Genomic DNA, 26,388 nt, shown 5'->3' with positions numbered 1-26,388 from the left:
TTTCACCAGATGCGAAACACACAAATAAAAGAGAGGTACAGGCCAGTTCTGATTTTTCCTTTTATTACAGTCAAAAGTGTCAACAACACAGTCTTTCAAAGAACATGGCCAAAGTCAAATGATTTCACCAGTTCCCTCTGTTGGTCTCAAAAGATTTTAGAAGATACTCCTTCCTACATCAGCTGTAGAAATGGTCAAAAACGAAAGAGATGTCGTTGAAATAGAAAGCGCTCCCACTTTTAGTGACAAGTATTCTTAGAAGTTAAATAACTGGGTTGCTAGAGTTGTCAGAAGCTTGGAGTATTCTCTTAAGAACCTAAGTGTTCTAGATTTTTCATCTCTTACCACATTTCCAAAATTACTGTTCCTACCCACGTTTCTTTACAAAACAATCTGATTGTGTGCATCCACACTGGCAAGAGGTCCTAACTTCTACATCAGACCAAGAGTTAAGCTACTTGCAGAAATTCTATATGCTCTTCTGATCTAACAGGTGTCTTTACAGACCTGACCTCTTGTTTTCCAGCTACAACTGCTAAACACAAACGATCAGAAAAAAAGGAAAGACATTCACCAATTCTGTCAATGCTACAATTCAATTGAAACTGTGTATCTTCTGCTAAAACCAAGGCCATTGGCTTCAGGTTTATATTCCAACAGGTGAAGAAGACTCAAGTTCAAACCACCCTTTGACATATCTTTGATGCATCATACAAAAAAAAAAAATCTAGGACCTTTACAAAAGCAGAAAGTAGATGGCCTTTACTAGAAGTCTATCACAGTTTAAAACAGGAGAGTAAGAAATGGGGGTGGGGGAAACTAGAAGTGTCAGCAGCAATTTGGTACTGCTATCTAAAACCACATGTTGATTACAGTAAGTATAGTAAATAAAAAAAAAATACATTTCATATTGCAAAAATGGGGATAAAGGCAGGCCTGGGAAAAGGCACACCAGCTTGGCAAATCCACTTGTAAACTTGTAAGCTTTGAGGTAGCAAAGTCACAAAGTCAGAAAAGTGCTGCACCAGACAAAGTAACCACCAAGCAATTAAACTCAGTAGCCAATTTATCGCATGCCAGCAGTCACACCTTAAAAGTGAAAGTCTCTGCAAGGGCTTAATCCCAAGCCCTGCTCAATAAACATTTCCCCCCAGCAGCAACTTGCAATTTTTTTTTCTATTTTTATGAGCATTTACTGTCCTACTCCTTAGCATCCCTCACCTCCCACCCTAATGTTTACATGCCACATAGAGCATTTGTATAAGCAAAACAAGGTCACACATTTATATTTTTCCAGTTAAGTGAAAACTAAGACAAGGGACACAAGCCTTGTCTCTGCAGCAGCATCTTCACTTTGAGACTAAGAAACAAATGTAACCATACTGCAATTAATGTCTACAGCAGAAGCGCACCTACAAAGACTGTTGTATTTAACAAGAGTTAATAGATGTTTCTGGAGCACTGGCTGACATTACTACAGCTTTGAAAACAAATTTACAGGATACTCTAAAGAACTTTCATTACAAGTGCAGAGAGCTGGTAAAGCTTTCTTCTAAAGGAGAAATCAGAAATACAAAGTTTTATTTAAGCGCACTATTTGTCTATGTAAGTCAAATAAATCAAAACTGTCAAATTAAGATTACACAAGAAGTCCTGCAGCATTGTTTTCTGTAGTTTTTCCCTAATACTAACATTAATAATGTCAACCTCTGTCTTCCTACAAGATGACAACCTCTGTAGTGTCTGAACATGTAAGTAATCTGACTCAAGTCTGACCCAATGCCCATCTGTAACCTGTTGATGGACTTAAGTCACTGAAGAAACCTTCTTCACATACTGCCATGAAATCAGTTGTTAAATAACAACTACCTCAAAAGTGGGTATATAATATCATACTAAAGTCCATTAACAGTGATAAGGAGAGACCTGCAGGTTACCCATTCATTTTGCTCAGCAGTTTAGCACGGTTGTATTAAACCGACATACACAAACACGTTAGAATGAACTAGAAAAACTCTGAATGACACTAGTGATCAAACCTCCACAACAGTCACTTCCATTACATCGGAGCACCTCTGCACTCAATATTCCCAATTACTTCTGTCTGAATAGAATGGACACCTCCTCTTCTGCCCTTTACTTAAGCCTTTAGTTAGGGTAATAAAAAACATCAAGGAAAAAGGAAAATAAAGAATAGACCAGAAGTGTTAAGCCTCAAAAGCAAGCTATGCAACATGGGGTCATTTCAATTTTAATTGTTCAATGGGCAAAGCCATTTTATAAAAGATGGTAACTCACGATATTCTTAAAGTTGAGTCCCAAGTCCAGTTAGGCAAGAAAGTTACCAAATAAGAAGGAAAAAGACCTTCTGCCACAATTGTAACTAGACAAGTAACCACCTCAAACCTAAGAGGTGTTTGCTTCAGACAAAACAACAATGGGGAAAAATGAGTAACAAAAAAAGGATGCAGTAATTCAAGGAATGCTGGGACAGATGCAACTTCCCATCACAGGACAGCTAACCTTCCTGTGCTTGTATAAAAGCAAAACTGAACTAAACCACAAAAAGTAGATGTTAGATAATGTTTTGACTAGCAGGTTTGTGTATGAGGTCTACGTTTTCTCCAATTACAGCTCAACCTGCTACTGGCATCCCCCCCTACAGCCTGACTTCCCATCTGCCATATTGCACAGGCAGTTGCCATTAAACAAATGTAGCATTTCACTTAGTGCCTCCTCATACAAAAAGGTATTCTTGTTTTTTCTTCTTGCACACCTTTAAAGATACCTTGATTTGTGATGTTTCCTCTTAATGTAAAAGAAATTAATATCATGAAAACAAATACTGGAATGCTTTATTTATTCACACAAGATTTTACCTTTTCTAACGTGAAATACATATATCCATCATTACAAAACCATGGTAACAAACATAGTGAACAAAGCTGACCCTCCACTCACTATCCAATGTAAAAGGACCAGGTGCTTTGCCCAATTAAGTCTTACAGTAATAAACACACAGCAGAAAATTGGGTCCAGTACAGTTATTAATAAGTTTTCTACCCAAACCTAAGCATCTAAGAGCAACATAGCCATGAAGAGTAACATTTTCCATCTCAAGAAGATAAGAAAGAGAATGCTAGTGCTGCAGGGAAATGAGCTGCTAGGAAGAAAGCTTGGCATAAACTGGAGATGCTTAAGTTTCTATTAAATAATATAATGCTTCAAATCTGAACCAAGATGCAGGCCAGCTAAAAAACAATTTGGGTTTTTTTGAACAGAGAAGCCACTTAGCTTTTCATTTACATGAACCATCTTTGAATTTGCACTCCCATGATAACAAGACTTTTCTTTAGGACAGCAATAGAAGTTCTCTGAAGGTACTCCATGGGGTTCCACCAACCCAGGGGCTGGGATTTTACAGACCCCTCACTCAGAAATAACTTGAAAAATAGATTGACAAAAAAGGAGAACGTGAACACCTCTGAGGGAACATGCCAGCTGCCTAACAGCCCCACTAGAACTCCCTAAGGAGTTTTGAAGTGGAATTTATCCAACAAAACTAGAAATGCAACACTGGGAGGAGAAATCCAATGGCTTTAGTCTTAAAACTCGGAGAGAAATAGAAGCTCACATTCCCTAATCTACAGAGACAAGTGCTGACCATCCTACTGAATTTAAAAAAAAAGCTGTAGGTTTTGTTGCCCTTCACGTTAACCTCTACAGTGCCACTGTATGTTGGCAGGGATAACAGTTTAGCAAAGCACAGTAAACATGAGGTTCAATCTAAACAGCCATACGTAAAAACTATTAAATCATTGCAATGAACTACTGAGGTATTATTGTTATTATTTAAGTTTATTTTGCCCTTTCCAATCCTAGCAAAGCTTTTCCACTTCCAGTTCCACAGACTGGTAACAAAGCAGAACCGTATTTCCAGTGATGCCCAACAATGGGACCGCTGCAAATTCTGTTTTATTACCAACAAAAACAATGCACAAAACTGCGTAAGAATTAAAAGTCAAGGAGTAAGACGAATAAAACTTGAAATGAAACTGCCCTGAGTGACTATGACCTTCAAAACTGTTACTGTCCTGCTCTGATTGTTTGTTAGGACCCCCACAGCACTGGAAAAGAAATCACAACACTAGAAAGTTTATTATTTTTTTTTCCTTCCTCTCCCTCAAAGATGGGTGAATTTGTGTAGCTAACGCTCTCCGAGGAGGCTCAATCTTCCAGGAGCCAGCAGGGCCTCCGCAGCGTGCGTGGGGAGGGGGAGCCGGGCAGCAGCCTGCGGCAGCACCCCCACGGCTCGCCCCCCACCCCGGCGAGAAAGTGCAGCCGCGCTTGGCACCACCACCCAGCGGCGGGGCCAGCCGGCGCTGCCGCGGCCTGCCCGCCCGCCAGCATTTCGATTGCGATTTAAATAAATTGAAAAAAAAAAAAACAAAATTAAAAAAAAATATTTGGATTTAGATTAAAAAAATACAGCCCGGCGAGCCGGAGGTGCTCCGCCGCAGGCGGGCCTCCGCCGGCAGGCACCGGGCAGGAAGGCGGCTCCGGCCCCCTCCCCCGCCCGGCCCCGCCGCCCCCCGGCCCCGCCGCCATCGCGGCCGGCACCTTCCCGCCGCCGGCCCCCCGCGCACGTGCGGCCGCCGGCCCCCGCCGCCGCCTCCTCAGCAGGCGGGTCACGTTGGCCCGGGAGAAGCGGCGCCCCTCGGCCCCTCCGCAAGGCCCCGGCCAGGCCGCGAGGGGCTTCGCCCGCCACCCCGCCACGGAAAATGGAGGGCCTGCCGTGCCCTCCGCCGTCCCCGGCCGCCTGAAGGGCACCGGCGGCGGCCTGGCCTGGCGGCCTCGCCCCGACGGCACTGCGGAACCGGCGGGTCCCTCGGCGGGCCTGCGTGCGCCCCGCCCGCCGCCATGCCGGCTCCCGCCCCACCGGGCGGAGCCCCCCGCGCCGGGCCGCGTCCCCCGCCATGCAGCAGGCCCCGCTCCCCCTTCTCGGCCGCGCCGCCGCCCATGGAGGCCGGTGCGGGGGGGGGAGGGGGGGGGGGAGCGGGGGGGAGCGGTGCCCGCACCGGGCTCTCCGCGGCGGAGCCGGGGCCAAGGCCGGGCCCGCCACTACCGCGCACCCACCTGCCCATGTTCTGCCTCCCGCCGCCCGCGGCTGACGGGAGGCCGGGGCCGCCGCCGCCACCGCCGGGGGGCTTGCGGTTGTTGCCGGCGGCCTGCGCCGCCGCTTGCTTGAGGGACATGACGAGAGGGGAGAGGGCCGGGGGTGCGCGCCGGGGCTGAGCGAGGGCCGGTCCGCGGGGCCTCGCTGCGCTGCCGGGGCCGGGGCGCCGCTGGCTCGGCCGGTTGCTCCCAAACAGTGCGAGCGGGGCGGAGGGAGCGGAGGGCGGCGCGGAGGGATCCGCGGAGGGGGGGGGGAGGGGGGGGGGGGGAGGCCGGGCCGGGCCGGCGGACGAGTGGAGCGGCGGGGCGGAGGGGAGCGGCGGTCACCCCCGCCGCCTCTCGGGCACCTCCGCGGCGGCAGCGAGAGGCCGACGGGGCGGGGGGGCGGCGAGGCGGCGGCGCCGGAGTGGGCGGCGGGCGCGGACTCTTTACGGGAAGTCGGAGGGCGCCGCGGCGGTGCTGCGGCGGGTGAAGGGGCGGAGGCGGGGAGGGGAGGGGAGGGGGACACGTGAGGCGGCGGCGCGGGACGGCGGCAGCTCCCGCCGCAGCTCCCACCGCAGCCCCGGCCCCGCTGAGGGGAACGGGCCGGGCCCGGCGGTGCCGTGAGGCCCCCGTGGGCGCAGCCCCCGCAGCCTGCCCGCGCCTTCACCCCGAGCCCGCGGTAGCCGCAAGGGCGAACCCGTGCCGGTGCCAGGCGGGCGGACACCCCTGGCGCAGCCGCTGCGGCCGGGCCGCAGGCCCCGGGCCCTGAGGGGAGCGCTCCCCCGAGCCCGGCGGCGCAGGTCCCGAGGCTGCGGCCTGAACCCCGCGCCGGCCGAGGCCTGCTCGGGGCAGACGCTGGCGAGGCCCGGCCCCGCTCGCCCCCTCCCCATGCCGAGCAGGAGCAGGAGGCCCGGCAGCGCAGCGTTCAAAAGAAACCAGGCAGCGGGAGGCACCGAAATACAGAAAAAATGGCCGAGCCGCCGAGTAGCTGTGAAAGGCTAAAGGGAGAGCCCTGGCACCCCTGAGCCCGCTAGCCAAGCTGCAGACCGTTTGCTGCATTTAACCACAGAGATCCCGAGCTATCACCAGTAAACACTCGTACCCCCGTGCCCTGCTACCCGTGGAGTCAGCTGCAGTAAAGCAAGATGGGGCCAAAGGGAACGCCACGTTCCTTGCAGACAACCCCTCGGTATTACAGACACTCTGGAGTGTGGAGGGTTTTTTCCCCCCTTACATTGTAAATTTTAATTCCTTTAGGCTGCAGCATCACACTGACAGAGTATTTGAGCCCAAGATGCCAGTTCTCCCATTGCTTCATGTTGTTACCTCTCCACCAAGACCAGGCTTCCTGCAGAAATCAAAGGTGCAGGGACTATTCTGCCTTTCTGTGTTTGTGGTGCCTGCTTTATGCAGAGCAGCGGTTTCACCAACTCATACCAATACATAAAAATAAAGCCTGGTCTGTCCTCTTACCAAAAAAAAAAATCTATGTACATATAGGATTAGTAAGAGCAGATGTAACTTGAAAACCAAGAGCTAAATTGATTTATAGCCATGGTTACTCAAAATGCTCAGAGTTTAATCTATTCATAGAAATGCTCTAGAAATCCCACAGGATTCAAATGTAATAAAAAGGAGCAGCGCTCTTAGGCAGGCATTATTTATACACCTTGCTTGTAAAGCAACAGCTTTCCCATGCAGTTGGAAGAGTTGTGGCTGGCAATGCACAATGGTATAAAGATAACCAATATTTAACAGCTTTCTTAAATTAGCTTTTTTCCCTACACTTTTGACTGTTAACCTGCATGTTTTGTTTCACCTTACAGGCCCAAATAACCTTGTGGTTAACACATTATTAGCTAGATGACAGATACTAGCTGAAATGGGCTCAGCACAAAGACTTTTTCCATTGAAAATACTTCCCCTGAACAGAGCCAGCGGTTTTAAGGAAACTACATTTTTCAATCACTCTAGTGAACTCAAAAGCCACTTAGTTATTTCACAGCCACAAAACCAAGAAGGATATCCAGGATTTCTGCAATCCAAGAGTTTCTGTAGGAGACACCAGCACCTGCAGAGCTGAAGACATCTCACACTACCACTGGCACAAATTTTAGGACCATTTACTGTTAAAGCAGAAGTCTGTTTTGCCCACATGGTGCGATAGCTTCCCTCAGGTTATATTAGTTAAGAAAAAGACCTTTTAATATATACACACACACAAAATCCACTAACATAAAAAATTGTCTGCATTTAACCAAGCTCCTTAGGGTACTTTATAGTATCTTATATATCTTTTGGTTGGTCCTACTGGACCTCAAGCTGAAGGCCTCCACGTGCTGTCATGCTAGGAGAAATGCAGCGGGAAGGGAACTTGAAGAGCCCAATTATGCCTTGAAACTAACTCAAATAAGCTATAGCTAGCAAAGATTACTTAATCATGTGTTTCATCAATGTGCTCTGCATTTTAAAAGAACATTACCAAGCAAGAGCACAAGGAAGCCTGACAAAAGGCTGAGCGTAACATATCCAGGTCACTTAATAGTTGGGTTTTTTTCAAAGGACATTACTTCAATGCTTTTTCAGCTAAGAATGTTTACAGTGCACAGCAATTAGTCGCTATTTATGTGGCTAAAGGTTAAGAACTATTAAAGAGCCTGCAGTGTTTTGAAGTGGCCGCCATGCTGCGGGGTCCTGCTGGCAAAGGTGGAGCCCTTGATATTCAAGGATGTCAAAAATATAGAAATCAACTTCCATGGGCAGAGATGGTTTCTAAGACGTAATATGAACATACTAACCTACATTTTAGGATGACATTACATGCATGGAAAACAGTGTATGAATGATACTCGTGATCATGTCTGCAGTAGTGACTCAAGCACAGTTGCAGTTTGACTTGTTTGCTCCTTCAGTGTGTCTTTGTTTTGCTAAGATCTGTTTGTCTTTCACTGTGCCTTCCCTTTATTGTTTGTTGAGCATCTTTGTTAAAACAAACAAAAACATTAAAATGAAAGGTAGAAGTGACCGAACTAAAATAGCTCTGGGAGTAATGACCACCAGAGAACCTACGGGTTGGTTCCCAGCAGCAGCCAGCTTCTTTGGTGGCCACCAGTGCAGACACCACTCCTCACCTTTCTGTTGTGAGCACAAGTCTGCAGCAGACTACCCAAATTTCCAGCGTAATGGGATTATACTGCTGCTAGGGCACATCCTTCTTTTTACTTCTATCTACGTATACTGCTCTTTGATAACCTGCCATTCCAAATACTCTGTATTTATTACTTCATGGTTTGGCTCTATCGATTCTTCACTTTTTTGCTATTCTCTACCATTGTAGCTACTAGTTTGGTTGCCAGTGCGGTTGTGACAAAGGACAGCCGACAGCAGATGCAGTGGTCTAGCTGTAGAAACATTCAGGAATTAAAGTCACCTGCTCCATGGTCAAGAAAGAAAAGCAACAATTTCTAATGGAGAATCACACTCTGTTTTGCCCTTTCTGTCCACGTTCCATGTTAGAGCTGCTCTTTTTCAAGGCTCCTATTTTCATTCAGATTTGTGATTACATGTGCAGGCTGTATTTACATATGAAGGTGAATGAGTCTGATAACATCATTACTTACCAGGAAGTGCTACGTGATGTAACATTTCCTTGATCTAACCTGCTGTTAGGTGTTGTGCTCTCTCTCTTGAGCTACCCAGGGTGATCCTCAACAGCGTTCAACAAGACAAAGCATGTGTGCCTACAGAGGGACAACCGACATGAGGCACTCAGCATTTTTTCTAAGAAAAATCAGCTGCTAGAGAAGCTCACAGAACTGAGTATTTCCACACATGTTTTCTCTTCCCTGAAGACTGCTGTTATTTAGTTCCATTATCCCTAACCCTCTTCTTGGACACTAAAGCTTTGCGAACAGTGCTGTGGGCACAGGGATCTGCAAACACTTGGAAAGACATTAGGAAAACAAATCAGGTACTCTAACACACAAGAAGCACTTCCCAGAGAGATACTATACTGGCTCATCAACAAAGCTGCCATCAGTTTTAACTGGTGGATGCGCAACCAGCCAAACTAGAAAGGGGTACATACACAACAACAAGCAAAAACAAAGCCCAAGCTCCAAACTGACCAGGTGGGACAACTGCTGCCTACCTCTGCTTTTCCTCCCCACCCTAGTCTCTGTGCAGTCCTGCAGCCCCTCAAAGGTAGAGCTCAGTTCCAAGAAGAGACCAGCTCCGTCAGATACAGTTTTTGATCCGCATACACACTTTTATATCTATTTCATCCCATTTTCTCTCAGCCCAGCAGCTCAGTTCAGATAGGGCACAGATGATAGATGTGCCTGCCGAGCCATGTGTGCCAGCTGCTTCTCCTGCAACCAACAGCAGAGGAAGGGAAACGCTAGTGTCCATGGAGCTCAGGAGAGAGGTACAGAAGTGCCAGAGCTTGTTTTACCTATAACCAACATTTTAATGAACCTTGCTCTCAATCTCCACTGCCCTCAGCCTCTAAACAAGGATGTTTCCTTCCTCAGGCAGCAAAGCTCCAGGACCTGTATGATGAAGCTGTAGCTTCATAGCAATAGTTTTAGGACAGAGCTGCAAATGGGGAGACACCAGCTCTGCCCAGCAAACTGCCAGGCAATCTTCAACCAAACACTTCATGCTTTTAGATTTCACGTTTTTACAAAAGGGCGGGGGGGGAACCCAGCCTAGCGCCTGCTAAGCAGCAGCAGCACACAAAGCAATCGTTATGCCAAGATTTAGCTCTTAAATCCCTCAAGATCTGGTGCTCACAGAGCATAAACAACCTTTGCCTCACAGCCTCGTTGAGCGGTACCTCCATGTTTCCCAAGCACAGCTACACAGACCCACCAATACCCATCCTCTCCCCATCCCTTTGCTGAGACAGGCATGCCAACAAGAAAGCAAGTTGCCATGGCATTTTTTTCCCCCTACAGACAGATGTCCATTAAAAACCAAGTCAGCCTCAGGTTTGCTTCAGAGAGCAGCTTTCAGTTATTATTACCAGCCCGCAAGGAATTTCCACTGTGCCCCTTCACCTCAGATGTTTCAATGCACTTCAGTACTAATCCCTGGGGATTAGAAGAAAACTACTACAGAACAGGCACAGGTACATTCAGAGGACAAATTCAGAATTATGATCTTGTTTTACATTTTTGGCAGATGACTACCACATGACCACATTTGGAAAGGGTTGAATTTGTTACCTCTGGCACTCCTTCCCTTGTTCGCTAAGACTCTGTGCTAAAATCATCAGGCAAATTGGATGTGAGATGCAGAACTTTTCCCCTTCTCTGACATGTTGTACCTGAGGCTCCCATCTGGGATTTTGGCTTCAGGAGGAACCTGCCTGCCCCAGCCAGGAGCATCATCTGAAGTTCCATCTGCGGAGAAACAACTGCCACCCCTCCGCATGGGAACCTCAGGCAGCCTCTGCAAGCAGGGCCAAGCCCTTCCAGCAAACACACATGTCAAGGAGCGATATCTTCTTCCTTGGTTAAAAGGCCACATTTTTATTTAAGGTTGGAAAAAGAGCTTAATGGATTCCATACTCCCCATCAGCCCATCCTGCCTGTGGTAGGAGCCAAGGGCTTGTCAGAGGTGTCCCTTGGGAAGAGCAGGAGAGCTTCCTACTACAGTGCTGGCAGCACATCACCAGCATCCCTGCAGGGTTAAACTTTGGAGGGAATGATCAGATATTTTCATTTGGACCGTAACAGCACTAAATGCACAGGAACTAGATGCTCAAACTTTACAATTAAATTAGTTTTCCTTGCTAAAGCACCGCAGTATTAAGACAACTGGGAAAGAAATCCCCCTAGTGATGTCCAGGGAGGGATCTCCCCTCTCACATCGGGGTCTAAACCTGGCAGGGCTTCTAAAGTGTTCTTCGTTTAGGCTGTGGGACTTGGGAGACATAAGCCTTCTGCGTGGGAGCTGACATTTTGGAGCCGTTATTGCAGCTCGGAGCCCTGCATCCGGGCTGGCTCGCACTGAGTTTTCCACAGGAGCCTGGGTCTTCCAGGGAGCCAAGTACCACCGCAGCCGGAGGAACGGCAGCTCCTCGGAGCTCTGTACAACGGCTGGGGCTGAGCACATACCCAGATGCGGGGTCCCGAGGGAGCGCTCCCTTCCAGGCTCAGAGTCGCTTCCCAAGACAAAGCATTTGGATTTCTCCTCTCGATTACAGCTAGCGCAGCTGCAAATATGATCAAAAATATCTAATCCTCTTAACTGCTTCTGCAGCTTGACTCCAGTCGCTGCAGAGGAAAATGCTGTGATTTCAGTGTACTGCCTGCATTCCCACCCAGCTGCCTATAAACCTTGGCTTTCACACCACTGTTCATTCCTCCTCGTTGATTTCTTGGAAGGAGGAGTAGGTGTTTGGCTCCTTGTGATGAAGCTGCAGGGGTTTGTCAGCAAAGAGTGGAGGCCAGGAGCTCCCGGGTCCCGGGGCTGTGCTCATCTCTCAGTGCTCCATCACTGAGTGAACAGGATCCAGTTGGGATTTCTTCCTCACTCTAGTAAAGCCAGAGCACATTTGAAAACTGCCAAGGAGAATTGCTTGGAAAAAGTTCTCTTTGCTCTTCACACAACCCCTGCACTAGCAGAGGGAAACTCTTGGCATGGCTGTGCTCAGGCAAGAGCGGCCGGCTCCCCCTGCGTCAGCGCAGGGCCACTGGGTGCGGCAGCATCCCTGTCTCCTGTGGAGAACTCCAGCTCACCCACCTCGCTCAGCTGCATCTCCCACTCGGCTCCTCCAGGCCTCGCAGAAGGTTTTCCAACTGGGACTCCACACAGACCATGGATTCCAGCCAACAGCACTAGGAGTTTCTCCAGCCTATGTTAATTCTGCTTGGACTAGGACTACCAATAGCGTCAAGAAATTGTTCTAGGGGATTTAGTCACGTTTTATATGCTAAATGGATTTACTGTGGTTTTATTTTAGGTTTACAGAGCTCAGACACGGAGACCACAAAGTTGCCTTGGAACCTCACCCACACCTGTAGCAGGGGTGTCCCACCACCCCAGAGAGGAGGACCCCACCAAGGCAGGTTTCCTTCACGTGTTTAAGCCCCTCTGCTTTCCATGGCAAGGGACATGCTTCTTCACCTAAGATCATCACACATCAGCAGAGACTAATAAATATCACAAAGTCACATATAAATAGAGACACAAGGGAAGAGGGAGACTGGAAGGCAGAGGCACGTAAACAGGTGCCAAGAACATCATCTTTGCATCCAGGAGAACAAAGTCCTACGCTGACATTGCCCTCCAAGGCCATTGCTGCCACACAGGGACACCGGCTAATAGGCAAGAAAAACAACCAAGTTGCAGTCTACCTCCAGAAAAGCCCCCCTTACACCCAACAAAGGCAGCCTAACTACTTGGCCTGGGGCAGCTGGGGGGGATTGGGGGAATGCTTTGCCACCTCCACCAGCATTAGGTGGAGCACCCCCAGCTCCCTGCCCTGTGCAGGCTCCTGCACACCCCCAGGCACAAAGGGGCTTCACAGCTCAGCTTAAGCACTTCCGAGAGCACAACTGCTTCAGCAGCATGCAGAAGAGAAGCATTGCCACCAAAGTACCACCATCAGATAACCAGGAATGTGCAGGGCCCAGCACCAGAGACCAGCACAGCCCCATGGATCTCAGGGTGGGAATAAAGCACATGCTTAACACAGCACAAGCACAATGGTAGCTCAGCCTCACCCCCCTGCCCTCCAGCCCACAAATCCAGCTAACCTCCACAACCACAAAACACCACTAAACCTGAGCAAAAGACCAAAATCTCACCCTCCTGGTGAGCTCAGATGCTCCTGCTCAGAGCGCAGCCCCACCAGTGAGCAGCAAAGCTTTCCACTGCCACCCAGCACAGCTCAGGAAACCCCCCACAAAGAACCCCACCAGCACCAGCTCCAACAAGGCAGCAACCCCACCAGGTGCAGCAGCTTTATAGGAGCTGTTGGCCCTGAAGAAGGTTCAACGAGGACCAATTTCCTGGTGGGGAAGTAAACATTGTTCTCTCCGAGGTGTTTGATGTTTTTAACCAGCTGGGTATGGAAGGAGTTTGACTCTCCAGCTCCCTGTGAGAAGGTGGAAGGAAACCATGCGAGTATCTTGAAGTTTGTTGTCTAACTCAATTAACCAATTACTTCCAGGTCAAGAAGGAAGGGGCAAAGCTATAAATGCTGCTTGCTACTATAAATAATGTTTGCTCAAGGGTGGTGCAGGAGTGGGAAGTTTTAGGCGTGGGGTTTAAAATGGGGCTTGAAATAAAAGCAAATACCAGGAATTGGTTCCTGCTTTGAGCAAACCTGTCGCTATTTTGCTGTTGCCCCTCGGAGGCTGAAGTGCTCTGATGCACAGAGCTGGCTTTTGCCTTGGGAAATGCAGGAATTCAGGCTGGGCAATGAAAACACAAATGTCCCTCCTGTGCTGCAAAACTTCCCTCCAAACACTGCTGTCCTGGTGTAGGATCTGCTGTGGGCCAGCTGGATGAGCCTGCCTTTAAAATGCAATTATTAGACCAAAATGTCCATTTATGTAAAAAGAGGACTTAAAAAAAAAAAAAAAAAAAGCCTAGGAGGAATCGATGTGAATTTCTCAGAGCTCAAACGAGAACAGACAAGTCAGTTGGTGCAGATCAAGGCAGGAATTTTCCACAGGGCCTTAGGGAATTGGGCTCTGGTGAAAAGGTAAAGGGAGCAGAGAGCGAGTGGTGGGATGGTAGCGTGCCCCTTGGAGGGGCCTGGGCTGGCATAGTGCAGGCAGAGGGAGCACAGCGTGGCTGTGGGGCGCTCCAGCTGCTCAGACAGATGTGCGTCTGCAGGGTGACTCTGTGTCTGCTCTGCCCATGGCACTGTGCAAGGTATTTTCCAGGGCACAAATCAGGGAGATGTCACTTCACCCAGCATCCTAAAAAAGCAGAACCAGAATCACGGAGGGGATTAATTGGTGTTAAGGGACAGGCTCTTCCCAAGGGGCAAATTAGCCCACCAGAAAATTAAGGAATCCCTGGAACAGTGTGAAACAGAGCAATGTCAGCCACATACCTTGCCCCAAAGTTCGGTACCCACGGCCAGCCAGGCTGTGTGCAGGGGGCTCTGCAGGCTGCTGCTGGGCTGGCCCTGCGTGGGCTCATAGAATCCCATCAGCAGAGGGACTGTGGGGTGCTGGAGCTCAGGTGGCCACACCTGAGCACACATGGGCGCTGCATCCCCCTCCCACCCCTGGTGGATCCTGCTCGGAGCTTGGGCATGTACACTGTGGGTGCTGGAGGTCCGGGGAAACCCACCTCACCGTCCAGTCAAGCCCCACGAGCAGCACTGCTTTTGTCTCCTGCTAATCTGGCCTTTGCTGTTTGCTTATGGGGAACATCCCTGGCATGGAGCGGTGACAGCTGAGCCCCAGCTCACCCCGAGCTGCCCTACATCTATTTCCCTTCCAAGCAGGGTGGTACGTCCCTTTCTGTCCCTGCCGTCCCTCTGGCTGCGGGTGCTGCTTCTCCCAGCTGATGAGAAGCCATGCTGACCCATTGCCCCGTCTGACCGCCTCTCTCCAGCCTCGCTCGGGAACAGCTGCTGGAGTGAATCATTTCAGCATCCTGAAAAGCACAGAGGACTGTGCCAAGCGTTGTGCGACTTCTGGCTGTCACTCTGCTCCATCTGTGTTTCTCCCTGGCCATTTTAAGTCCCATAGCCTTTCCTGTGGTCCCCGATGACCTCTCATGAGCAGGATGGTGCTGTTGCCACAGAGGTGCAGAGCAGACAACAGAGCCTCTTGGGCCACCTTGGGTGTTTTCACAGTTACCATCCTGCCCACGTATGTAGAATCACAAGTTATTTTGCTGTCCTGTTCCCTCTCTGCCAGCCAGGGACCTTGTGGAGAGAGGGAACAGCAGGATCCAGCGAGGGTCACCGAACACACTGGCCATGGGTAACCCTCTGGGGGAGAGTAGGGCCCCTGTTTCTTGCTCCTGCTGGAACATCTTGCCGTGACTGCCATGTCAGTCAGGTGGCAAGTGCCAAGGCAGGCTTTGCCCTAGAGCTCTCTTTAATACTGCTCCAGCCACCCGACACAGCACCAGCACGGACAGTAAAAGCCCTTTGCTGTTCATCGGAGGCAAATGCGCATTTCTTTCATGTTTAAAAAAAAAAAAGTCTATTTTAAGGTTTTTAATCATAGCAGAAGCTTGGCGAATCTCAGCTGTCCAGTGCTTGGGGGAAGTTTGATGCTTCTGCAACCTTCTACTGTGGCGATAGTGAGTCATCAGCCACAAAGCTGACCTGTTGTTCCACTTCCAGATGTCAAAACTTGACCGCAGGCTGGAGAGGTCTGAGTGCCACGGCTTTTTCTAGGCACTCGAGCATCCGTTTGATGGGTAAGGAAGAGTCACGGACCAGCCTTTGCTGGGACTTTTCCCTTCACCACGAGCAGGTTTGAGCCACATCAGCGCTGCTTCTGCCCTGTGGCCAGATAGACCATGGTCCTGCGGTGGGGAAGCTTCCCAAGGGAGGGTGCCCTCAACCTCAGCCAGCAGGAGCCGGGGTGAATGTGGCAGTAAGTAAATACCCAGATAGTCACCGTAGGTTGCCTCGTCACCTGGGATGATTTTAGGAAAGGCTGGAGGGCACTCAAGGACTGCGGGTAATTTAGTTTAATGCAAAAGTATTCCACAGTCCTTGCTTTTTCTGCATGAGCTGCCCCCTTCTCCTGAGCTAGAGATAATTACCCTGCCTTATCTGCTTAGATCAGCTCAGCTGAACCAAACTTCCCCCCAACCCAGACATGACAAAGAGCTCGTTTGGACAGATTTGCCTTCGAGTTAAAAAGTAGACTTCAAAAAGAATAGTTGCATGTTTTGTCTTTCTCCCTGCCATCTCTTCCCTCTGCTTCCAGTTGAATACACAAACAAAAATACTGCACGCTGTTTTAATTTTCAATCACATTTTTTGAAAATGAATTCCAAGATACAGTACAGCATCTTAGTGTTCTACACAAAGCAAGCTTTCAGCAAAAGGTCAGAGGATCTTAGATGGTGTAAAAATATATCTTAAATAAAATAGTTTCTATAGGAGAGCAAGCTGTGTTGTACATCTCTAGGTCCTTAGAATAATTTACAGGAGGCAGAGGCCTGGTTGTACAATCCACACACTACAAAAGAGTTAGTGTACATTCATGCTACAAAGTTAGAAAAGGTAGAAGTTCCAGATGATCGGGGCAGATCTCCAAACCCAAGCAGTGGATGCAACGAGTGCACTCACAAGTGCCCTGTATTTCAGTCAGGAAGTTCAACGCTTCCAGTCCATAAAGTCAGGAAGCAGATTATAACAACTCGCCTTCTGAGGCATTCAGTTTATTCTAACTCATTCCTTTCAACTGGCCAAAAAGAACAACTTCTAGCAATAAAGGACTAGCTGTTTATTTCTTTGTTCCAGTTTGGAGCTGGTAAGTCAGAGCTGCATTTTCAGTGTAACAAACTAAGATCACGGCTGTTTCTGCCATGTGAACAACGGAAACGGATCATGCTACGGTCTGAAAAGAACAATGGCGGGACTCTCCCAGCCCTTTTTAATAAAGGATCAGCTTTTGAACACTCAGATGGCTGAGCACAACGCAGCAACCAGGACAGTCACTTCTCTAGCCAAGGTAAAACTCTTCCCATCCCAGAGCGTCAAGTCTGGTACATATTCTAAGTGAAAATCAACCGAAAAAAACCGAAACCAGCCACCCAAGATTTGTCCACAAATTTCCTTTACAGGACCTGTTTACCTGTGGGGCAAATAACCTAGGTTTTGCCAACGGAGATTTTGGCCAGTGCCATGTTTCAGAGCAGAATGGGCAGCACCAAATGACCACAGAAACTGGAAACAGCTGCTGCATCGAGCAGCGAGGGTCCGGTGGCAGGGCAGCATGCCTGGCCCCGCTGCAGCAAAGGCTGGGGGCAGGCGGGTAGGAAGAGAGTTTGTAAAAATACAGCATTACTCACTCTCCTCACCTTGTTTGGAGAAAAGCAGCACTGGAGCTTACACCAACTTACCCCTAGTATAGCCCATGGTGGGAACGCGCATGCGCCCTGCTCTGGCAGGATCGGAACATTCTGGCAGCTGTTAATATCTAACATGTACCAGTGTTTGCAAAAACAGCTCTATTTAATTTGTAGAAATGCCTGTAAAATAACCACATTAAACAGCATCCAGAATATAAAACCTTCATGCTTTCTGCCCCAAACGCAGCAGCATTGGCCTTTCAAAGGCCATCTGTAAAATGAAGAAAGAGATAGTAGCAAAGTCCCTTAAAGCATTTAATATCCTAGAACACAAGCCTTTAAGACTCGTTCAGTTTCTTACACCACTAAGATGGTTTATTTTCCACACCTCACTCCTTTTTATTTCCAAACCACAGTTCTACTCCTGCCCTAGCAGTTCTGCAGCATCAGGACTGAACATACTAAAAGGAGATGTATATAATCTAATTTACACTGTTTATTAAATAAAATATTTTTTTAATTGCAAATACTTTTAATCCAGGAGAAGAACTGGAGAAGCCTTACACACTGGGCCTAGCCTACTCTACAGCATCCCCAGAGGGAATGTGATGTTAAACACGTACACACCCACTCATCCCAAAACAGTACACTCTCCAAGAAAGTCAAACGCATGATAGGAGGGGCCTTGAAAAGGTAGGAAGGCAAAATGGTCATTAAGATCTGCCTTAACAAAAAAAAAAAAAAAAAAGCTAAATAGTGCAGTGAAATGCTTTTAAATACCACAGACACCTCCACTGACTGGCAGCCAGTTTTATGAGCAGCTCTGAAGACAATTTCTAGCTGAGCTTTAGTGAACTGGGCGTTCCCAGCCGGAGTACCGAGAGGTGAGCCTGGCCTACCACCCACATGGCCAGTTTCAGTATGAGCAGAGCATTCTGATTTTCATTTGCCCCTCTTTCCACGGCCTCTCCTGGAAGAGGGTTTGCCCGTGCTCCCTGTGGAGGAGCTGGCAGAAGATGCCACCGCAATGTTGATCTGTCCTTCCTGAATCTCCTGTCGGGTCTCAGCTGGGAGGTGATTGATTTTCTGTTGCGTCTCTAAGTAGAACATGACATCCCGCAACTGCTCCTGAATCTCAGAGATCTGCAAGTCCTTTTGTTCGCAGGTTTCCTTTAACACTCTCTCCTCTTCCTTTAGTTTGTTCTGAAGCAAGGCTTGATTAGCTCTCAAACACTTATTCAGTTCTTGCTCCTCCTTGAGCTCATTGGAAAGCTTGGCCACTTTGTTATTCAGCTGAGAACACCTTACAAACAGAAGCACAAGTCAGGAAAGCAGCGCACCATACCAAGATCAAACCCCACCACACCCTTTTTATTTCCAATCCCTTCAGGCAACTGACCCCCAGCCCCACCAAGACCACCCGGAATTTGGTTTTCTGGCAAAAGATGGGCATGGGGAGGCAACACAAAAGGACTCTTGAAATCCTCTCAGGATTTTCTACTCAGCTTAAGGCTTGCTAGCACCTGTTTGCCTGCATATGGAATAGGATCTCGTGAAGCAGAATCCCTTCCTTTGTCCCTCTGCCCGCATAACCCAGGAGAATCCCTTCTCTTGCAAGTTAGGCAATCCCATCTTGTACCAAATGCCAACAGCGCAGGCAACAGACAGGGTGTGTTTGGGAGCACGCGACCGTCACCTTGAACACACATCTGCGACTTACAGAATAGGTGCCAGAAAGGGCACAGACATTACATGGGGTCCTGAGAGCACTAAAGGCAGTCAGGGACTCCCAGATGCTGGCTCCCACCACACTCTGAGTACAAGACCCTGAAAATACCACTTCGCTCAGGAGCAAGATACTCCCACAAGAATATCATTTACCTTCCCTGCTCCTAACAGCTCGGTGCTTTTGCCCTGAAAGTTTGCTGGCATCATGCACAGACTCCTTTCCACTCAGCAAGGTGAGCTGCGTGAACCACTGCTCACTAGCTTGGGTTCCCTGCTCCAGCTGCTGCAGAGGCAGCAGCGACAGGGGCCCAGTGGGCTAGGAGGAATAGAGCACAGGAGGAGCAGAGCACGCAGTCCCACCTCAGGAGCTGGACCACGCTGATCCACATGGTCCCTGTGCTTCACATCTTTCCTCTAAACACTTCCTCAGATCTACATTTTTCTCTGTGCTGGGTGAGATGCCTCTACTGAGCTGCCTTTCTTCTCTTTGGATGTATCCGCCGATTGCAAAACAGACCGGCGTCTACTTCTGAGCAGGCAGAGGAAGGATTACTGAATGCTAAACATGCAGGCCATGTAAAAAGAGCCAAGAGCCCAAAAGCTGTGTTCCATCTAACAGGCAATTTCAATTTGTGAACACCTACAGAAACGAGAGCTTTTTTAAAATAAGCTGTGTTCTCAGTATACCAGTTTAAATAGCTCGGAATTGCCCAGGAATAGCAAGACATTTTTTTTTTGTTGTTGTTGTTTTGGATGTCAGTGTACGGAGTTTTAATGGCTGCATGGAACTAAACCTGGCAGCGGTACCCACTTCCTTTCGACAAACTGCTTTTCTTTGAGCAAGTCATTCAGCCTCTGTTCCAGACTGTCACACTTCTCAATGGTTTCTTTAAATTTGGTCTTCATGTTGTTAATCTGTAAAAACAAACACACGGGCATTTCAAGCAGATCAAAGTCCTCTGCACTTTCATTATGACATTCAATTTTCTGGAGTGTTTTCCAGACTTCGACCAATTGCTATATCAAGGCAAGCAACAATTTTGAGTCAAGAAAAGGCTTAATTGTGATGAAGACCCTCTGCATTACACTTTGCGGTACCCCTACAAGGAACCATGTTGCCATGGAAGCTGCTCACACAGAACAGCAACTCAGGCTGCAAATCTGTGCCAGGCACCCCATTCAAACAAAAGCCGCATCGGATCCTTAACTTCTTATTGACTGCAGTTAAGCATTCATTTAGCCATTCTCTCAGATGTTTTTGTATCTGTCAGCAGACTTAAATTTCCATCTTCGGGTTTTACAATGCCAGGCTTTTGCTTATTTTAAACTAAACCTCAAATAAGTATGGTAAAAGTCTGAAAATTAACATGCTACTTTGCTCAGCACTGACTCAGCAGCTTGCTGTCATAAGGCAGTGACCTACTGACACAAATATCTTACTCATGCAAAACACAAACAGAAACACACATACATTGGCTTCCTCTTCCTCTCTACTTCACAACTCAAGACAGCTACTGCTGAAGAAAACTGAGCTTTCATTCTCTAGGCACTGCACAGAACATGTTGAAACCTCTAATGTAAGACTTACAGGAAATTTATGGACAGAAATACTTGTTTCCCCTATATTAGTATCAAAAGCGTGCTTGCATGTAGTGAAGGCAGGAATTTAAAGGAAAAATGCTTTCCTGGAGGAGCAATTTGGATAAATATCAGTGTCAGCACACATGGTGCCTTTGCTGATGCCAGAGTCAATGCAGAGCCGGTTTTAAGCCTTCCGGCCTTAATCACTGAATGTTTATGCAGCTGATGGTTAATTTGGGGAAACAGCCTGAGCACCGATAGTGGAATACACTGCATAGTGGCACTGATCCAGACAAGACTTACATGGAGCAAGTGACATGAATAAGACTGTAAGGATCTTTAAACATGAAACCACATTTGGGGCATATATCGTAGCCATTTCACTTTGAGGTTGCTTTGTGGATCATGTTTCCTGGTCACATACAAGATGATTTTTGCTATACCTTTTCCTTTTATAGGGTCCTCCATAAGATTTCTGGGACTGTTCTTTAGAGCAAGGTCAACCACTATTTCAATAGTTCCAATTTCTACGTTTACAATACTACTTAACTGCAGATACTAAATGGTTAATTAGAAGTCATGTAGGCAGTTCAGTTAAGGACTCAACCCTAAATCCTGACTCACTTTAAACCTAGTTGAAAGGATCTACGTGGAGTGAAAAGCATTCAAATATTCTCACTGGATTTCTGCTCATGACATTTTGAAGCAGTCCTGCCTACAGGATGCTTTATAGGAGGAGACTCTGAACTTTTCCCAAAGGGTGATGAGGAGAAATAGGGGATCAAAAAGAAAGGGCAAATCAATATGCATTTGGAGCAGAAAGACAGCTTCCACTTTCTGCAGCCAAGCACATTAAAGTCATATTGTCTATGCTACACTAACCTTCCCTAGAGATACACGTCAGCGTGAGACGGATGACATGGGCAAGCAGGGATCCTGCAGCAGCGCAGACTTGTTTTCCCCACTGCTGCAGTTTCCTGAGCAGCACATTTAAATCAACCCTCAATCTAGGTGGCAATCTACCTACTTCCGCACCGCTGAGCGGCAAATTGCTAGATCTGAGCATCGAGATAAGAGATACGTCTTGAAGCCAATTTTCTCAGCTGGTAGTGGAACAGGCTATGCGAGGCCACGTCATGCAACGCTCAGGCTGCCCGAGAGACCCAACAGTGGCATCTCCCATCAAACTGAGCAGTGTCCAGGGGCTGGTTTCAGCCGTTTCACACATTCCCAGAGCAGAGCTCACCTCTTCAGCTGTATCCTTTTCTATTCGGACAATCTTGTTTTCCCAATAGATTCGCTGCGATTCCAGCTGGCTCGTTAGCAAATATGAGTACTACAAACACAGAAGATACACACAGAACAGTCAGCTTTTGCATAAGGGTGGCTATGCTGATTAAGAAGCCCAAAGGGCTTCGATATACAAATCAATTTAATCAGATGAAATTGAGCATACAGGACATTCTGAACATACATGCAAACTGCAGATCCAGCAGGTGTGTTTCACCAATTTGATTTCAAAATCAAATCACTTGATTCTTTGAAATCAAGGAAAGCCTTCAGAGCACAACAGCAAGGATCAAGCGTGAGTTCTGCCAAGCCATACCCAGTGTCACATCAAGAACTTTTTCAAGAGGAGACATTTTTAATTGTAGTAGCAAAAAGCCTCTACAACTTTTACACTCCACAGGAAATGAAGCATCAGCCGTCTCAGTCACAAATGTCTGAGGTCCCAAAGGCTGCGTTGCAGAGTTCCCCATTCAGAGCCCAAACCCAGGGTAAATGCACACATCTAGCTTTGCTGTCAGAACATCTCTGGGAAAACACCCTCAGCTGCATATAACCACTCACAACTATTGTTCTCCTACAAGCACAGCCCATTCCAATGTTATTTTGGCACCTGAACAAGGATATATGCCTTACATCCCATCTTTTCCCTTCTGGTTTTGCACATGAGTCGTGTGCAAAGAAGATGGGAAAACACCATCATTTCTTATCATCAGGCTAATAAGCACCAAATTAGGCATTTGATACAGAAATAAACATGTGCAAAAAGCCTTGAACACACTGCCAAATCCATTCTTGCTACAAATACTCAGATCTTGTAAGCTAGATAGAGAGGTCTTGCATACTTTAAGCACCAACCTGCCAGAAAAAAGGGTTTAAAATAGCTGGTTTAGCATCTAAGCATTGCTCAGAAAATTCATGGAAAAGAAAACAAATATTTATTTGAGCAACAAGCTTACAAAGTTTGGTCTCTGTGGGCTGTTCCTCCTCAGATACCCTTGTGCCTATTGCGGCTGAAATCATGCTGCAGTATATCTGCTCAGTGGAGCAGTAATTTTGAGTTTCTCTGCTTTACCCTTCTAGTTAGGATAGGAGAAGCTGCCCAACCAGTAAAAACAAAAACGAAACAACAAAAACCTCACAAAAAACAGATCAAGAGAAGGACGCAGAACAGGGCTGGTATCAGACGAGCCTGTCTGCTTTCTTTGACAGCCAAGGTAAGCACACAGCTACAGATTCCTACATACTTGTTCAATTTACAAGCCAAGCTACTCAAATTGACAGTTCCATACACATCCTGGCTCTTAAGCCAAGTCACGGATCTACCAGGAAGGGTTTAGTGAGCGAGTCTGGGCATTCAGACCCATTTCATTCTCCAGTGACCTGAGTGTTCATCACAGTGTAACCAGCTCATCTTCAACCTACCAGCAAACACAGGACAAAACTGCAGCCAGCTTACACTTAGCTGCATTGGCTCTGCAGAGCCAAGAAGAGTTATTATGGAAGAAAAAAAAAAAAAAAAGAAAAAAAAAGAGCAGTAAAAACATCCTGCTTCTGCCTGAAGATGACTGCCTACATGCAGGGAGCTGGTCTGCTGCATAAGCTGATGTAATTGTCCTGTTGTCATATCTGGATTTGAAACACTTCCACACAGCAGCACAATGCAGAGTCCAACAAGCCAAAATATTTACCTCTAATTGTAAGGCATCAATTTTCTCTTCCTGACACATATCTCCCTCGCACTCATACTGAACTATCTTCCCATCAGTTTTACTTGCAACCAGTCGATGGACGTAGTTATCTGAAGGAAGAAAATTCAACCACAGGGAGTTTTAGCTTAAGAACACCCAGGTTGACACCAGTTATGCAGCACAATTAACCATGCAGACTGCTGCAACAGCATATTAGCAAGGCAGAAAGCCAACATCAGATGTATTTGTTATTTAGCAGACGTCGCACAGACACCTTGCAGGATATTTATTACAACAGCCCATTCCCATACCTCAGGGCAAACTGATGGAATGGGAGTAACAAACAAATTCTGCAGAGACTACAGGACCGCCCTGGTTCATTACAGAATCATGTTTTCCCTTCTCCATCTGCTACAGACCCACAAAAACTGCTATTAGAGAGGAGATGGATGTTCCCAAAAGACCAGGTATTAGTACAGATGCAAACCTTTAATCTCCAAGCAAACTCTACCACAAGTACTCTTACCAAAGGGTCCCAAAAGCCATTTTACAAACAAGGTCATCCTACAAGGGAAGACAGAGCGCTTACCTCCAGCATAATCCCAGACTCTGTGGTTGGTCAACTGCATTGCGTAGGTGTGCTGGGTCTCCTCAAAGTGTTTGTAAGCGTGTCGACTCACGTACCGGCCACAGCCTATATGTCCACATATTAAACAGATCCAAAGGTTCTGTCAACAGAATAAGAAAGCTCTGTGTATACAACGCTGTCAAGTGGTGGTGTTGGTGCTCTGAGAAAGTGTGGTCTGACCCTGATGGCCTGCTGATGCTGTGTACATCCAGTCACTTCCTTAAAAAGCAAACAGTGTTTACTTTGCCCCCTCCTGCTTTGAATCCTTTCTCAGCTGGAAGGCGAAAGAGAAGGAGGTACCTGCTCATTTGAGCCAATTACAAGCCTGCAGGTGCTGGGCATGTTGACAGATTACCACAAGCATGGATGGAAGAATGGTCTTGACTAATGAATGAAGCACCTCAGCAGGACCACACAAAAGCAAGCTCTGAAGGGCAGAGACTAGAAGGGACCACGAAATTCAGTGTTAGTTTAGCTGCCTGCTATCATATTCATGTTATCACACACACTCTGATCAGGTTATATAGAATCCTACAATGGTTTGGGTTGGAAGGGACCTTAAAGACCATCCAGTACCAGTCCCCTGCCACGGGCAGGGACACCTTCCACCAGCTCAGGTTGCTCCCAGCCCCATCCAGCCTGGCCTTGGGCACTGCCAGGGATGGGGCACTCACAGCTGTGCTGGACAACCTGTGCCAGTGTCCCACCAACCTCACAGTAAAGAATTTCTTCCTTATATCTAATCTAAATCCACACTCTTTTAGTTTAAAACCACTACCCTTTACCCTATCACTACAGGCTCTACTAAAAAGTCCCACCTGCCTTATAAGCACCCTTTAAGTATTGAAAGGCTGCTTTAAAGTCTCCCCAGAGCCTCCTCTTCTATGCTAATACTTTTTTTTTTAAGAATCAGAAAGATCTGTCAGAACAGGAAATCTGGGAGTTAAGATCCCTTCCCAGTACTGATTCCAACTCATAAGGAAAGCAGATACACCACTGACTGGCAAAATCAGCCCAAAAGCAGCCACAGAATTAACCCCAAAAGCAACTATAGCAGCTGTGCAGTCAGATCTAGTCTAGATCTCACTCACCATCCACCCACCTACTTACTTCTTGAACTCCACACTCAAAACACTTGTTCTCTTCCACCGGCTCAGGTGTTTGGCAGTATCTGCAGACAGGACACCTAGAGGGCAATAAGCATCATGATGAGACACAAGCAGCTCCATCTTAATATTACAGTAATTAAAGAGAGCCAGAGAGCTCAAAGTAAACACTTTATGCAGTGGGACGCTCCCTATATGCACGCTTCTCTCAGTTCACATTTACCCCACACAAATTTGCCTCCATTCCACACAAGGCTACTGTTTTTAAGCCAGTAAATGACAGAAGGACAAAGAACCGTTCTTCCGAAGCCATTTCACAGCCTCAGCTTGATCTGGTTTTGCTGCAGTTTGAGTGTAGAGAACATCTGCAACCAAGAGCATCAGCGGGGCTGCCAGCGACGTCAGCCTCTGCTGGTAAGCAAAAAAGCCATGACCAAGCTCAAGAAACACTTCCCTGCCTCAGTCATAAACATCGCAAGAAGCGCTTGTATAGATGTGTTACACATCTCGAAATATTGCTCCTCCGGACTGCTGCCAGCTGATATCTTCAGTTCTCCATTACATGCAGGGTTTATGCAGCAGCTACACACTGTTGTGGAAGGATGCGGTAACTACACACTGCTGAGGCCAGCCAAGTCACAGAGGCAGGTACTCACACTCGGCAAACATACCTTAATACCCTAAGGAGATGCTTCAATTTCACCCCAACCCAACGGATTCGGTTTCAGCCCTTCCAGGAGGAACATCCCATAACCGTACCCTAAAAGATTCAGTAGCAGGCACCCCGCTATCATTTCTTTTGAAACTATACCACTGCCAGAAAGACAGAAGACCCAAGATCAGATGGAACCTTTGTCCAGACCCCAAGCGCTAGAAGCTCGGCGAGGGAGCAGGGTAACTGCTGTTGCCAGAACTGTTGATGTATTTTTTATTACCTGCTGGATAAGCTACAGAAACACTCAAGGGAGGAGACAATTGGATTGCAGTCAGCTTTCTATACAAATTCAGGTACTTACAGCCTCCGTGGCACCTAAGCAAAGTGGGCACAGATTTTCTTTCTTCGTTCTTCTAGACTGGGAGCTAAGTTCTGCTTAAATTGTATATTAGAGATTTAAGTGCTATTTTGGATCTTGCTCCTACACTGGCTAAGCTCCACTGCTTCAAATTTAAACTGGTTTTGATTTATAGAGCAAAGCAG

General features: G+C 47.5%; 2 protein-coding genes across 24 annotated transcripts in view; both read right to left on the bottom strand.

Moving 5' to 3' along the window:
- Positions 1-5,397, bottom strand: part of ATXN2 (ataxin 2) — a 52,501-nt gene extending 47,104 nt beyond the window's left edge. For all 23 annotated transcript variants that reach the window (XM_055709121.1, XM_055709127.1, XM_055709198.1 and 20 more), the window contains exon 1: positions 5,137-5,397. In XM_055709121.1, the coding sequence (XP_055565096.1) occupies positions 5,137-5,255 (119 nt within the window). In that variant the 5' untranslated portion in view covers positions 5,256-5,397. The remainder of the gene's footprint in view (positions 1-5,136) is intronic.
- A 10,701-nt stretch (positions 5,398-16,098) lies between these two features.
- The window catches only part of BRAP (BRCA1 associated protein), a 16,804-nt gene continuing 6,514 nt past the window's right edge, over positions 16,099-26,388 (bottom strand). The window contains exons 7-12 of the mRNA XM_005436723.4: positions 25,195-25,270; positions 24,046-24,184; positions 23,457-23,566; positions 21,725-21,814; positions 19,709-19,812; positions 16,099-18,472 (exon numbers count right to left, since the gene is read on the bottom strand). Of these exons, the coding sequence (XP_005436780.1) occupies positions 18,112-18,472; positions 19,709-19,812; positions 21,725-21,814; positions 23,457-23,566; positions 24,046-24,184; positions 25,195-25,270 (880 nt within the window). The 3' untranslated portion in view covers positions 16,099-18,111. The remainder of the gene's footprint in view (positions 18,473-19,708; positions 19,813-21,724; positions 21,815-23,456; positions 23,567-24,045; positions 24,185-25,194; positions 25,271-26,388) is intronic.

This window comes from Falco cherrug, chromosome 1 (genome assembly GCF_023634085.1).
Source record: "Falco cherrug isolate bFalChe1 chromosome 1, bFalChe1.pri, whole genome shotgun sequence".
NCBI classification, from domain to species: Eukaryota; Metazoa; Chordata; class Aves; order Falconiformes; family Falconidae; genus Falco; species Falco cherrug.
Note: the sequence above shows the minus strand (reverse complement) of the source record. Positions and strands in the feature narration are given on the sequence as shown.